Source organism: Empidonax traillii, unplaced genomic scaffold (genome assembly GCF_003031625.1).
Source record: "Empidonax traillii isolate 1590-97213 ecotype Southwest subspecies unplaced genomic scaffold, ASM303162v1 scaffold15:size5535645, whole genome shotgun sequence".
NCBI classification, from domain to species: Eukaryota; Metazoa; Chordata; class Aves; order Passeriformes; family Tyrannidae; genus Empidonax; species Empidonax traillii.
Window position 1 is genome coordinate 4,782,674 of NW_020955208.1, and position 15,081 is coordinate 4,797,754.

General features: G+C 40.4%; 1 protein-coding gene across 3 annotated transcripts in view; it reads right to left on the reverse strand.

Annotated features, from left to right (window-relative positions):
- Positions 1 to 202: 202 nt before the first annotated feature.
- Positions 203 to 15,081, reverse strand: part of TUT4 (terminal uridylyl transferase 4) — a 41,027-nt gene continuing 26,148 nt past the window's right edge. The window contains exons 16-31 of one of the 3 annotated variants that reach the window (XM_027894456.1): positions 14,252 to 14,355; positions 13,843 to 13,900; positions 13,645 to 13,748; positions 13,193 to 13,282; positions 11,533 to 11,646; positions 10,337 to 10,414; positions 9,768 to 9,945; positions 9,369 to 9,416; positions 9,199 to 9,281; positions 7,741 to 7,856; positions 7,317 to 7,454; positions 6,408 to 6,568; positions 5,393 to 5,490; positions 4,149 to 4,671; positions 1,787 to 1,960; positions 203 to 739 (exon numbers count right to left, since the gene is read on the reverse strand). In XM_027894456.1, the coding sequence (XP_027750257.1) occupies positions 648 to 739; positions 1,787 to 1,960; positions 4,149 to 4,671; positions 5,393 to 5,490; positions 6,408 to 6,568; positions 7,317 to 7,454; positions 7,741 to 7,856; positions 9,199 to 9,281; positions 9,369 to 9,416; positions 9,768 to 9,945; positions 10,337 to 10,414; positions 11,533 to 11,646; positions 13,193 to 13,282; positions 13,645 to 13,748; positions 13,843 to 13,900; positions 14,252 to 14,355 (2,159 nt within the window). In that variant the 3' untranslated portion in view covers positions 203 to 647. The remainder of the gene's footprint in view (positions 740 to 1,786; positions 1,961 to 4,148; positions 4,672 to 5,392; positions 5,491 to 6,407; positions 6,569 to 7,316; positions 7,455 to 7,740; positions 7,857 to 9,198; positions 9,282 to 9,368; positions 9,417 to 9,767; positions 9,946 to 10,336; positions 10,415 to 11,532; positions 11,647 to 13,192; positions 13,283 to 13,644; positions 13,749 to 13,842; positions 13,901 to 14,251; positions 14,356 to 15,081) is intronic. The other 2 variants (XM_027894441.1, XM_027894450.1) reach the window with 2 other exon arrangements.

A 15,081-nucleotide genomic window follows, 5' to 3' on the forward strand; every position in this document is an offset into this window, starting at 1 on the left:
TCCAAGACACACACAGTGGCTGTGAACACCACATGGAACAACTCCAGCATGGACAAAAACAGGCTTACTGCTTGTATGACTTGTTTAAGATGCTCATCTTTTTAAGATCTTTAAATTTAAGCCATTTTTGTTATTCTAGTTTCTTAATTCCACTTAAAGCAAGCATGCATACAAATAGGGAAAGAGGAAAAAGTTTTATGTCCTTTTTTTGCAGTTTTATTTTTCTTTTAAAAAGTTTTTTTGGCACTACATAGTTCTGTAAAGAATAGAAGTGACAAATTTTTAAACACATGAAATCCCCTTCTAATTTTATTTTTTTTTAGAACAATATATATAAAGTCTGAAGCAACCAAAGTATGAATACAGCTAATAGAAAATAAAGAACTTAATTTTAAAAATTCTCTCTCTTTACAGTTTATCAAGATAAAACAAAACACAATTCCCCTTAAAAATAGGGTAATAAAATAGATGAAATTTGTATCACTCAGTTTTGTGATACTAGTAAAAACTATAGTTCATATCTATGTACAAATGATACAGTTTAAAAACAGTCTTAAATAATCTTGTATCTAAACATGTTGCATTAAGATTTTAAATCAGAACCTGAATTTCTTCCTCCCCCCCCCCCCCCCCCATCCCATTGACTTTCACTTTTTCTGTTGAATGTAATTCAGATTCAAGTGTGGGTGTCCTTGAGACAGAAGCGGGAAACGCTGGTTACTCTGCATCAGTGGACCAGCTAAAAGAAAATGGATCACAGTTACTTCAGCAAATCCAACATGTAACAGTGCTTGGCTACATTCAGTGTACTAATCTAACCTAGAAATAAAGCCATTTACTAGACTGACACAAATGCTATCTGTACAACTAACCCATTTAATGGGACAATGCAGTATTACTTTAATCCTATCTCCAAAATTCCCTAAGAATTACCAATACATCATCTTGCTGCATTACTTCATATATTTAAGAGAAATAACTTCAGGATAAATTTAGGGGTTTGATAAATCAGATAAATTTAAGTTTCACTTGGAAACCCTGCTACAGTCAGCAGATTAGATTTCCAAAAAGGATTTGCACCGGTATCTCATTTTACACCAGGTGACCCAGCAACATGTCACTGCAAATCCTCCAAGGCAAATTTGGGCATCATTTCTCTTGTAGGGGAGGTCTTTTTCCTACAGCCCTTCCCAATCCTGCCAGCTGGTGAACAGCTCTGACTTTCACTGGCATCAGACAGAGCTGAGATAAAGTCACTCCTTCGGAGTACCCTGACTGACTGAACCTGACCTAACTCTGACAGCACCTGGGCTGCACTAGGTAACCTCCAGAAGCCCCTTCCAACCTCAAATTGTTCTATGGTCTTGCAAGTTTTTATCTAGATAAGTCATTCCACAAAGCAAGGCACAAAAGCCAAATCAAATTAATTAGGACAGATGAAATTTCTTCATATTTTTAACATGCTCAGGGGCCAATCATCTTGGCAATCATCTGTTGAGGCAGAGGTGGCTCTGCAGTGAGATAGCAGCAAAGGAAGAAGAGGCCAGAAGTGCACCAGACTGCAACTGGCTCAGATTGCAGAATTTGATTTAACCCCTTCCCTCCCACAAGGATTTGCATCCCTCCATCCATCCATCCATCCCTGGAGGAGGCTGATTGCACTGTAGGATTCATTAGGGTTCCAGGGAGCCTGGCGGGTGACACGTGATTGCTGGGCTCTGAAAGCCTCGGGGACAGCACAGAGACACGTTGCATGAGCTGGGGATGCACAAACTAGTTCTAGTACCTTGAGGGTAGAAAGGTTTGTTCGGTGGGTAGCTGGCATTTCCCTGCTGCATGTAGTTCTGAGGCATATTGTAAGGCCACGCTCCTCGGAGGAGAGGAAAATGGGTAGGGGTCCCATGGTCCCAAGGGACAGAAGGAGGGTTCATTTTACCAAACTGTCCTTGGAAACCCTGATCTATTTTTCAATCGAAAGGGAAAAGCACATTGCAAGTTGAAAGAATTAAACAGTAAGTCACAAATACAATTTACATCTTAAAATAACAGTTTGTAGAGGGGACTTAATGGGATTAGTCTGATGTCCTACTTTGTTTTTAAATATACAGCAATAAAAATTACCAACTAAATTACTTCTTAATTTGCTATAATAGAATTTATTGGGGAAGAAGAGAGAGGATGAATCAGTATTAAAATCAAGACCTACGATTTCATTATTCCTATGTCATTCTCATGATGATATACAAGGTCTGAACAATGTTACTACTGTCTGATCCCACACAAGCATCCACTGACATGAAAGCTATTAATTATCCTACTGCAAGAAATAATTCTCAGTAGTACACTGGAATTCCACTAATACCTATATGCTTAAGAAACTTGCTATCTAGATCATCAGACCAATTAAAAATTGATTCTTAAAAATATTAAAATTGATTTTTAAAAATATAATTTGTGTGCTTATTTCCAAAGTTTGTAAGCTATTCCGTTTAAAATTCCAGCATCACTGCAACATTAAGGATGAGAAATCAAGCATTCAAGGAGGCAGGACACACAACATGAGGTGTAGCCCTGGAGTATGCATGAAAAAAAGTTGTGTTTGAAACTTCTAATGATCCTACCTCTTATCAGTTGTCTACTGAAAACAAAATTTAAGCAGCTCCTTCCAACTCAAGGTTATGTGAGCCAAGACCAAGTTTCCAAAAACTTACTGTTCTTAAATTGTCCCCAGACAAGTAAGAAACCAACCCAGAGAGAGAGGAGACAGCTCATCTCTACTGGGCATCCACCCAGTGACCTCAGCTGAGGGGCAGCTAAGCCAAAAAAGAAATAAAACTGATTAAATACAAGGAGGAGAAATACTGTGACTGGGAAAAGGAGGGTGATGAGGTTGGATATAGGGGGAAGATGAGGGATGGGAAAAAAAATACCGTGACTGACAGCATAAGAAAACTGGAGAATGGAGAAGGAAATAGAATTTGTGGAGCTTGTCTGAAAGAAGGCAAGGAGACCTGGATTGGATGGAGCTGCCTGAGGAAAAGTCAGTGCTGGGGTGGACATGCAGAAGGGGACAGACAGGCCTGGACAGAGAACTAAGATCAGAAATGGAGAGGGAGGGACACAGCACACTGGAACACAGAAAACACAGGGGGAGCAGTTTCTGTATCCTCTAAAACACATTCCCCACAAAGTTTTGAATAGAAAATCATGTATCTCCTGCACCTTAACATGTATTTGAAACTCATTGGTGAATTACTCCTCACACTGTTAACTCAGCTGAAAATCTCCTGTTGCTGTTAATCGCCCTCCTAGTGCAGAGAAGGGCTGGCAGAAGACTCAGAACTTCCACCTTGTGAAGAACTGCCTCATTATGTTGTATGAGGGATGTGTTTTTTTTAAACACAGGAAGAATTACACACTCAGAATAAATCAGGAGCCCATTCCCATGATTTACAAATAGCAGTTAACATTTAGGGGCTGCCACAGTTCATGTTGCAGAGAAAACTGAACAGGCTGTAATTATCATATACTGCTTTTTCTCAGCCTCAAACACACTTGGCTCTGCTATGAGGTGAGAGGCTGTTGCCCACTTGTTGCAGGAAAATGTATTTTACCATATGGAAGTTGAATTTGGCAGGATAAACTCCAGGAACAAAGAATGGATAAGATGGTGTGACACTGTCCTCAATGCAAGGAGGCAACATTCAACCTGCACAGCTCTAATCCTGCCAGTCTCTAAGTTCTGGTTGCCATCTCAGCATTTATCTAATAAACAATGTAACAACATACTGATCCTGGGGGGCTTGTCCAACCTCAATGTTTCTATGATTCTGTAATACCACAAAACCACCATTTATCAGCATATCCACAGCAATGTGCTTTAGACTCAAACAGGGATTAGGCCATTTCTCAGTTGAATGCAGATTTCTCATTGTTGCACAGCCATAAGGGCCGACAGGACCAATGCTTGAAAGTCACAGTTACAGAACCTGCCTAATTTTTCTTTTTTCCTATGAAAATGTTAAGACACTGAAGGTTTAGTTTCTTAAGCATCATATTTAAAAGAAGTTGCAAGAGTTAGCTGTTCCTGTAACACCTAATGCTGGTACACAAAGTGAGAGGGGTTTGATACAACAGAGAAGAGTTACCTGAGTTCCCCACAGTGCCATTGTTCACCAGTGAGTTTGGAGTCACAGGATTGTGCCAGTGTCCCTCATGAGAAGTGCTGGGGATTCCCATGGGCCTGGCAGCAGGCTGTGCAAAGATGATACTGGGATCATTCAAGCTTACACTGCTCTGGTTGTTGGTGGTGCTGCTGCTGCCAGATCTCATCGAAAACGGGACATTGGTCGAATGAGGAGGGTTACCCGGGGCTGAGTGAATAACGGGCCCGTGAATGGGCCAAGAAGTGTTGGGAAGCTGAATTTGGTGATGGTGCATCTGAAGCAGTCCCAGGTTATGCAAGGTGGAATACTGACCTGGGGGAGATTGGGGAAAGTTAAACAAAGGCAGCTGGACCTGATGGGGTGGCTGAGCACCCTGCTGTGGCTGTGGAACGTGCTTAGACTGGGATATTGGTTGTGGTTGAGTCTGGTTAATGGAGGCTGGCTGAGAGGAGTTCTGGGTAAACTGCTGAGGTTGTGGAGAGTAAGATGATTGATGAGAATCAGACTGGAGGGGAAAAAAAAATGTATTTCTGATTAGTTCACTACTTATTTAATGGTGGTTTTTAATAAGCACCCACTCTTTTAGAATATTCATAAAAAAGGAAAAGCCCTCCCCAGCAACACCCCAAACACTGCACCCAAGTTCCTGCTGGTTTCAGTAAGTGCAGTTCCACTGACACTGACTTTCACCAACAGACAATTTGATTTGCTAATGTGGCACATCCCACCATCAGAAACATCATTGTGAGCAAACATCAGCCCCAAGCTCGTCATTCGACTACTCACACATCTGTTCCTGATTTTTAATCAGTGTCTTCCCCACCCTACTTATTTACTACAACTCAGAATCTCATTAACTGATTACCTTATTTCTAAATAGACTGGTTCTTATTACTACACAGTTTTTTAAGTAATTCCAAAGCTCCTACCATTTCTTTCATTTTTTTTTAAAATCTGTTAAACAAGAAATGCAGCCTTCCCAAAACCCAATTTCAACCTTCATAACCTGATGTTAGGTATCTCACATGAAATTTGACTTTGAGGTTTCCACACTGAAAAGCCATAAATGCTCTCCAAGAGCCACTGTTACAAATCCAAGTTTCCTGAAGTGGCAGAGTGCAATGCTGTCATTGGAAAGGCCAGAATCCCAGGAAACACACCTCAAGCTGCTCCCAGCATGGCTGGTTTGCTCCAGCCCACTCCAACCCCCAGGTCCCTGAACTTACACATTCCGAGGACTGTCTGGTGCGCAGGGGCCGCTCCACCTGCTGCTGGCTCACGGCCACCAGCTGGGAATTCACCATGCTCCGGACCAGCTGCGTGCCTGAGCAGGGAACACAAGTGTCAGTGCAAACCCCAGCTGACAGGTGACACAGAATGAACAGAACTGGGCGGCAGCAGTAACTCGTGTGATAGAGGAAGTAAATCACTTTAACCTCTCCTTTAAGTGAACACCTGTCCCTCTGCTGGCAACAGACAACATTAACAGGTACGGCACCTAAATACAAAATCTATTTCTGAGTAAAACAAATTCTAGCACGAAAAGGCTCACTTTGCTATCAGGTGGGTTTCCACACTACTACTGTAAGCAGTGGCATTTTAAATAGCAACAGCAGAAACTTCTGGGCAAAGAAAGTAAAGGAAAATAAAAGAGTAAAGGATAACAGAACAGAGAAAAGAAGCCAGGTTCCCTCTGAAGTTCATTTCTGAGTGCTTCCTCTACTTTCTCAAGTAGCACAGCCACCTAAGAGCCTAAGTTGAATAGGTCTGCAATTAGACTAAATACTAAGTCTCTAAGTACTATCAGGACCTGCAAAGCTGGATCTACCCTCCTAATTCATCTGTACACTTTTATGGTGATTTTTGGTGAAAATACATTTACTTACCTCTCACAGATGGTGGAGGGTTAGCTAACATTTGAGAAACATTTGGAAGAGGAAATGCATTTAATTATTATTATTACCACTTCTAAATGCACCCAGTGTGAGTGGCAGACAGGTAATGTCATACCCTGAAGTCCACTGTACTTACTGCTGAGTACAGTTTTACCACCCATGCAAAGGCTGTACTTCAGGAGACATTACTCCCCTTGAAGAAAAGTAACACTTAAACCAAAAGCAATGACTGAAAACATTAGCTGAAAGATTTTTTTTTTTAGGTTAATTACCAGGTCTGTACAAAAATGTAGAGAAAAGGAACCTCAGAACTTTCAAATTCGACTGAAAACACAAACTAACTTACCTGGCACGCTGTTATTTCTCTGACGGGTCTGTTTGAATTCAGGACAGTCTCTCCTAACATGCCCCACATCCCCACAGATGAAACACCTTTTCTCTCTTGTTTCTCTGTCATCTTCTTTCACTTCTTTTTCATCATCTTTCTCATTCTCCTTTTTCTTCAACCTGAAGAAGAATTTTTGGGAGCAATATCACCAAACCACACACACCGACCCAAAGCCCTGAGGAGCTGTTACATTGGAGTGTTCAAAGGAAATGGTTACACAACCAACAGCTGTCCCAGAACACAAATATCTTCGGAATCTGCTAGAGTAGCAGTTTGTGTGAAGAGCAGATCCCAACTCCTTTCCCTGACAACAGATGCAGGGAAAAAAATGATGCAATTCAATGTGCTAGTGCTTGTTCAGAGAGCAGCTGAAAGAAATAGTCCACCTGTGACCTCAGGGTTCCAGTCCACGTTCATGTTATCTTGAACTCTGATGACTGATTAAGAGGCTGTAAAATAAGGACTTTGTGGCAGGAAGAGACCAAGAATCCTTTAAGGAATGATGGAGCACACAACTGACAATAAGGAGCAGGTGAAAAAAGCCCAGACTGTAATCTGCATTCTAAGGGCTTCAACAGGTTTTAGGAAGAGTCAGACAACCGACACTGAATTGATCATTAAAAATGCAAAGCTGTAAAAATGAGAGGAGGGCACATTCCCTGTCAATCCCTGCTAAACTCTCTCTGGAGATCCTGACCTGCAGGTACTGGGGACTCTTTTTGGAGGAGTTCTGGATCCAAATTTAACGAATTAAATTAATGTACAAGTGCGAGATCTCCACATGACCGGCACCGATACGATGTTACAGCACCTTAAGTCTGCACATTTTAACTATTCCTGGAGCTGAATAAATGAACTTTTACCTGCCTTGTAGATCTTGTTATCAGATCTACAGAACAATTCAAATGCAACACTGTCTTCTGAACATGATCACTACAGGAAATCCATTTGAATACATGACAAATTGTGCAGCCAGGTAATATGGTCTCCATCTGAATGTTTACACTATAGAAAGATTATTTAGTGATCTAAACTTTAAGTTAAGCTTGACTACATTTTACCATATTATAGACTTGATTTTACTCTGTATGTGCTTGCATAAGCATTCTAAGATTTAAAGAGATGATCAGAAACTGTTGTAAGAAAAGGTGGGAAATGGAGGATCAGATATGAAGCTTTGATTTTCTCTTCAATTCAGCAATTTTTTTTTCACTTTCATTAAATCTTCAAATATCCAAATCTCTTCAGATTGAATCTCCAAGATTTTATGATAGCTTTCTATATTACTCACCTCCTCCTCTTTGGACAGTCTTTCATGTAGTGACCAATTTTCCCACAGACACGACAACATCTGTCATTGGGTGCCAATTCCCCATCTGTCAGCACTTTGGAGTCAAAAAAGTATTCCTATAAAAACACATATCAGACAGATAAAATATATAAACCATTCACTGACAAGACTGAGAAACAGAAGCACAAGCGACAGCTTTCATCTCCTGTTGTTCCCTAAATGTTACAACTTCTTGGATTATACCTGGTGCTTTCCTTCCCCCAGATAATAGCAGCTTTTTCAGAGACACGGAGCAGCCTGGGCTAAAAATGGATGTTTGGTCTCAGGGTCAGAGGCTGAATTTGCAGAACAGCTCATCCAGCTTGCTGCTCACCTCCCACCTCCCCAGAGCTCCTCAGAGGGCAACTTTGAGCTATTTTGGTGTCTGAGTCACTGCTTGAATTCTTTTCAGAGCAGCCAATGTCCCTTCCCAAATGACACGATTCTATCTCCCTGGACAGAACAAAGCTCAGGTGGGGAGCAGATGGAGCATCTGCAGACTGACCTGTGTCCCTCCCCTCCCCTGGAATGTGCTCAGGACAGCTGCAGTTCCGCCCCGTGTCAGCACAAAGGCCACAATTTACAGCCTCTGAGCAAATAGAAATATTGTGAAAGTATTGCCTGAAAGACTGAGGTACAAACTCAGAAGAAAACACAGATAAAGCAAGCAAATGGAAAAGAGAAGACAGAGAAGGATGATGGCAAATAAAGGCTTTCAAAATACTTTTAGGATCCTTTAGAATTACAAGCCTAGTTAAAAGTCACTGGGAGAAAATCCTCTTAACTGTTTTAGAAAACACCTTTCTAAGTTGATGTTAAAAACACTAATTGCAGCTGATTTGCTCATATTAAGAAAAAATACAGTTGCAGATTACACTTCAACAACTGGACCCTGGATCCAGAGAAGCACCTTCTCCAATATAATGTTTCATGAACACACTTCTGACCCTGACTAACTGTGCAAATTTTGAAGATCAACTGGTAATAAAATGGTCAATCCTCATCCTTTTCCTTCCTTAAGCAGCAACTCTTATCATCCCCAATGGGAAAAATAAACAGTATAACATCTCTTGAGTGTTTGCTTTAGCTACACAAACAGCTAGTAAAGCTCCTAAAGCTGTTTCTGGGTTTTATAGCCAATTTTGCAGTTTTCTGCAATACTTAACGTCACACAAAAAGTTTTATTAAAAATAAAAACCAAATCAAGTTTACTGTTCCCCAAAATACCCGTCACCCATCCAACTACTCCTGTGAATTTTATACTGCAGGAGCCCAACACTAAGCTGTACATTTTATGCAGTGTAATTCCATATATTGTGCATACCAAATTGATAAATGTATACAAGAGATTTGCCTTGGGTGCATCAATTCAGTGGAAAAGGAAAAGTAAAAAGCACACTAAAAACTCTGAAAACTTACAGCTTCTCTTCCAACAGCTGGGTAGAATGGGGTGCCAAACAATTTTCTGCCATTGATAAATGCCTTCATTATGAAATTGGTCACTGTTGAAGGAAGACAAAGTTATTAGAAAACAACAGAAAAGGCACAACTCAGTGAAGATTAATCATTAGCAGACATTAATGGCTTACTTTTTCTAGAGACTCCAGCACCGAGATTGTGATTCAAGTCAAAAGGATCTGTGCAGAGAAGGGAGAACACCAAATCAGTGTTGGAAAATACATGCTGCAACAATCTGGTTTTGTTTTAATGCAGAGAATTCCACTCTGAATACATTCACAGAGCAGACCATAGCAAAGCAACGCTGAGTGTTCTGAAAACACGGGACTACCCATAACAGAGCAAGAAGAGTGATTCACTGACGTTTAGTGAAAGTTAGGAATCTGATCTTATTTTGGGAGCCGCAGGACTTTTTTAAAACACTGCTGGCAGCTTCCTCCCATAAAGATCCTGTGCACAGACAGCAGATTCCCCAGCCCCAGAGTTCCCTGCTCCCTCACTAAGGGCAAGGCAGTGCAGCAGAGCAGCACCTTCGATGGCGATGCATTTGGACGTCCACTGCTTCTCGAACGTCGTCAGCAGCTTCTTCTGCCGGATGCTGATCACGTACTCCTTGAAGTCGAATTCCTCCGTGTAGAACCTCAGCAGTCCCAGCCAGAGCTCTCCAAGGGATTCAGTGTTCTTCCCAAGGGAAGGCAGGCGCTTCTTCTGCAATTGGAGACACCTCATGCAGCCACAGTGACTGAAGTACTTCTGCAATGTCTAATTACGAGTCTGTCTCAACGTCTCTCTAATTACCAGTCCGTCTACCATGAATGGTTTGGTTTCAGTTAGTTAAACAAAGGTTAAATCACTACAGTTAAGACTAATCCTGGACTGTTTCTGAGAAAAAAAAGTATTTTTCCTGCTTTATGCTATTTAGAAATTACTTAAACCAAGATAAAGCAGACAGCCATTTCAGCAAAAGGGAACTCATCTGGGATGTTCTAATTATGGATATGGAAGTTTAGTACTCATATATTACACTGCTTGAAATTTATTACTTTCCCATAAAAACAAGGTTTAATTTTTAGTGGCTCTTCTGGAACTAAAGTATTACCAATTCTTCCATGTCATCAAAGAAAAAAGCATTCCATCCATCCACCATTCTCTGTGGAATCTGTTTGCCATCAAATATCTGCCAAAATAGAGAGGGCACAGTCACTACTCTTAAGTCCAAGTCACCATAAAACACTTACAGTTTTGCTGTTAAAAATAACACAAAAATATAAATATTTTAACAGTTGCTTCTTATACAGACAGAATTTCCCATTGCTAAAAAGTTTAGAAGTCTTTTTGCATTACACTGCTGTACCTCTCTCAAATTATTTGGATATTTAATTTTTACTTGTTCCTTGCAACTAAGAAACATGACTGAATTACCTTGTCAAGATTCCAACATCCCTCTTGCCCACAGAGTCTCTAAGGAGACTTTATGTGATTTCTATTACATTTTGACTTTAGCACAGCCAAGGGGAAATTCCACTGTTATTTAAATGCACTCTCAGGGTAGCAATAAAATAACAACCCCCAACCACTACTAAAGAATCAGCAAGAAAGTCTACGAGTCTCAGCTGCAATGCTTAAGCCAATTTTCCTCTTGCACAGAAAGCAAAAAAAGTCAGAAAGGGATCATTTTCAGGCGTGCTTGGGAGTTCCAGCATGTCTCCAGGAAGAGGCAGAGAGCTGTCTAATTCTATTTTCTCCACCCCTACAATGGAGGTACAGCACATTATTTTCTTAATAAAGTTTCCTGGCACACATGAAATATTAGTTTTAAAGATGTACCAAAGCGTCAATTATCTTTTTTTTTAACCCCTTACCAAATAATAAAATAAACTTTTTCTCTTACAGAGAAAGTGTTGAGCAATAAATAATGCTTCTGACAATAACTGGTTGAAGAGCTGGACTCACATTTCAAGAGCATCTGGTGCAGTCTCACAATTACAATTCCCTTCTCTCCATACCACCTGCCAATTTTTTTTCTATCCTGTTCAGCATATAAATATCATCAGGAGACTAAAATCCCAGAGTAAATGTAACAGCAGAACTCAGGCCCAACAGATCCCCAAATTTGTTCTAATTTTCTCAGTAAGTTTTACCAACTAAAACCAAGTGGGAGTTCAGAAGCTGCTAATCTGAAGGGCCCCATATTTCCTTCAAAGCCCCACCCCGATCCTAAAAGCCCAGACTTCTCATCTTTGGCTTGAAGAAAAGGTGCATCCATTTTCCCAGCCTCATATTCTGCAAACCAACCTCCTGCAGGACTGGAATAACTGGGGGGTTCCTCTGCTGGAGGAAGTACAACACCATCAGGATGTAGGCATAGGAGGACAGGCTCCCACGGGACGCATCCCCGATATCGCAGCGCTGCAGAAACACATTTCAAACCAAACACTCAATTCACAGTTTATTATTCCAGGCTAACAGCTCTGTCACAGAGCAAACAGAAACCCCACCAGTACCAGAGAATACGTTCACCTCGTAACTAAAAAATTGGTTTGTGAAGCCTGAAAAATAAATGCTCTCTAGAGTCAACTGCCATCTGGCAAATCCACAGCATAAGTGACTAACGTAAAAACAGAAAAGCTTCTCTTGGCCAAAATATTATTTTTTAAAAAATTATAATGTGCCAAATTAAAAAAAAAAACATATCAAAACCCCCAAAACAGAAATCCCAGGTTTCAACATTATAAAATTTAATTTTCCTAAACTCACATTACTCAAGCTGTTTTTGTGATTCCTCACTTTGGTTCCCCTCTCCCATTTTTTTATAAAAACAATCAATTAATAGGCAAGTATTTCCATGTTGTACTGGCAACTCAGGCAATAGGTGGCATTTTGCAAGCACATAACACATCCCGAATGAGGGATGGTCTAGACTGCCCAAACAACCCTGCCCAGGGCAGGACTTCGAACTAAAGGAGCTCTGAGGTCCCTTCCAACCCAAACCACTCTGTGAGCCTCTGATCAGGGAATTACCTTACTATGCTTGAGGATCTTATTACAGTATAACCTTTCCACAGCACCTGCATCTAAGATATCCTTTGTTTCAAGCCTGTGTCACAACAAACAACACATTTTTAACCTCCCAGGTCTGGAAAAAACAGGGATTCACAAATTACTTTCACATTAGCAGCGGCACTGACAGCTGTTCCTGGTTTTTCTGCCAGTGCAAGCAGAGGAGGAAGCATTTTGTATATACATTCAGGAGTGTACATCCCACAGCTTGGAAATTTCATCTTTAATTTTAATTTGATCTACAATTTCTAGAATGTACACAACAGTATGCAAGGCTACCAAAAAAAGGTAAGATTCATTATTATCAACACAAGGCACTTTCAATCCAGACACAGAAGAGACATGGCAATATTGTGCATTATTGTGACCACCCCAAGACAACAATCATTCCTAGTCTTGGGGACAGAATAATGAACATGTCCACTGCATTCTGGCACAAAGTTACTTTATTCATCTTGATGTATTTTATTACATGAACTTCTGGTAGCATGAAGCACTCTCCATAAGCCATTTTAGATCTGCCCCAGTTTCACTAAGTTTTCTTTGGATGTAACTGGGGAGGATATTTAATAGTGCAGCTTGAATAAAAAGCGACACCAAGTTTCAATTAGAACATCATAACAAAAGATGCAGCAGATTTGGTATTTGATTATTTCTGAACTCCTAAAGTCAGGTGTATGTCCCAGGCATGCATCACCCCTTATCCACCTACTCCTGACTTTTACATCAAGCAAAACAAGACAAATACCCCAGAAGAAACTGCAGCAATCCCTGGGCTTTCCCCAGATATGGGCACAGCACTCTATTGTCTCCTTTCCAGTTGATATTAGTAAAAGGCAAACTCAGTAGCAGCAAAACCCGTGTTGCACAAATAAGTACTTGCTTTTCCTATTACCTTTGCAAACACTTTCATTGTGTAGCCCAGATATTGCACTCTAGGGTCAATAGCTGCATACGTAGCCAGCATCCTGGTGTTATGCTGCGCCTGCAAGAAGGAGAAGTAAAATCAAACAGGTGGGAATGGGAGCCATTGTGCTGTGCTGGGGGAAAGCTGGAATGGGCTGCACTATTGCTGCTGGCAGACAGGCCCTGGGGGATGTGGCACTAACAGCTTTCAGAAGCATCCACAGGAAAAGGCTTTGTGTGCCATGACCTGCTCTGCCACCAGGGCATACTCAGCTGGGCTGAGGGTGTGAGCCACTGGCTTTAAATAAGGCAGGGAAAAAAACCCAAACACACAAAAGCATTTTCATTCTGATTTCAAAATTATTCCCTCAAATGATTACTTGAGTGAGGCAGAAAGGATGAAAAAGCTTTCTCTGAACATACAGCCAAGCAGATGCTCACCAGTGTATTGTATAAACTGATATCTCCCTCTAAGCCACTCCGTCTGTGTTCAAACTTCACTATAGGCACTTTGGCTGTTGTTATAGGCAAGATGTTCCTCAGACCTGGGGAAGCAACACTTTAGTACATAAAACGCTTCCATTTACTACATTTATAGTAAATCTGACTACAAAACAAATGGTATTTTAAAGCACCTACCTGGATGCTTCTTAAGAACTTTTGCCAAACCTTCTATTATTTCTTTACAGTTTAACTTCTAGGAAAAAGAAATATCACAGCTTCAGAGATTAAAACACGGATTTTATTCCAATAAGCACGTTTATTATCACATATATTTCATAGAGGAGAAGTCCATGTACTGGCAATAAGCAAGCACATGGATTTAAATAAACTGGTGACTGTGTGCTCTGTGGGGAGATCTGCAGTGTCTATAAGGCTTTAAAGTAAAATAGGCTTTATCTTGCTTCAGTTGTGCAGAGTGCAACAAGGCAATGTGCTCCCTGCAAATCCTACCTTTTCTGTGGATAGAAATCTTAACCGAATTAAAAAAATCTTAAAGAATTCTTGATTTTAAAATAGCAGATTTCATCAGTTTCAAAACTCTCACCTCTGCATTTTCATGGCCTTCCAGTGTCATGCAGATGTCGAGGTCACTGTCCCGAAATCCAAATCCATTCTTTGAGGAGCCAAATAAGCAAAGCCTGGCTTTGTCTAATCGAAAGAATACACAAAGAAAAGTAAATTTCATCACAGCTGAATGGTTAAGTGCTTACTATGCAACATTGCTTAACTGCAATGTGCAAGGGGTCCTAAAAATGAGCTTCAAGAGAGCTTCCAATGTCACTTCAAAGACTTCAGCTTTGACAAAGGAGGAACCATAATACTTAAAAAATTATTTACAGAAAGTAAGGCAGGATAAAGCCCATGTAATTTTTTATGACTGAGGTGTATTACAGTTACTATAATCACTAAATGGCACCTCTAAAGGTGGTGCAGTGTATGGGACAGCACTTTGCTGTTTTAAATAAATCAAAATAATATGCAAACCCAGTCATCAGTACAGCTTCACCCTAAAGATAAGACAGAGCCACTCTTCAGGCAACCCAAACAAAATTTCCAGTTCCACTCATCCTCCTTCTACGTTGTATATTTTTCCTGTGCCAAGGTAGATTTGGTCAAAGAGTAAGGTTTTGTAATCATAACATACTCTCCAAGAAGATACAAGCAGTAAGATTACTGTACTTTATGAACATTCTTTCCCAATTGCTTTGCTTACAACACAGTATTGCAGTGTCTTTTCAGTTTTGTAAAGGAAAGGAAAATTATGTATTTGAGAGGAATTCCTTCTGTAAAGAATATATTCTTCTGTTCAACTGAAACTACTGCTAGGAAAATATATCTAACACCTATCCACAGCTTTTTTCCTAACCTTTAATA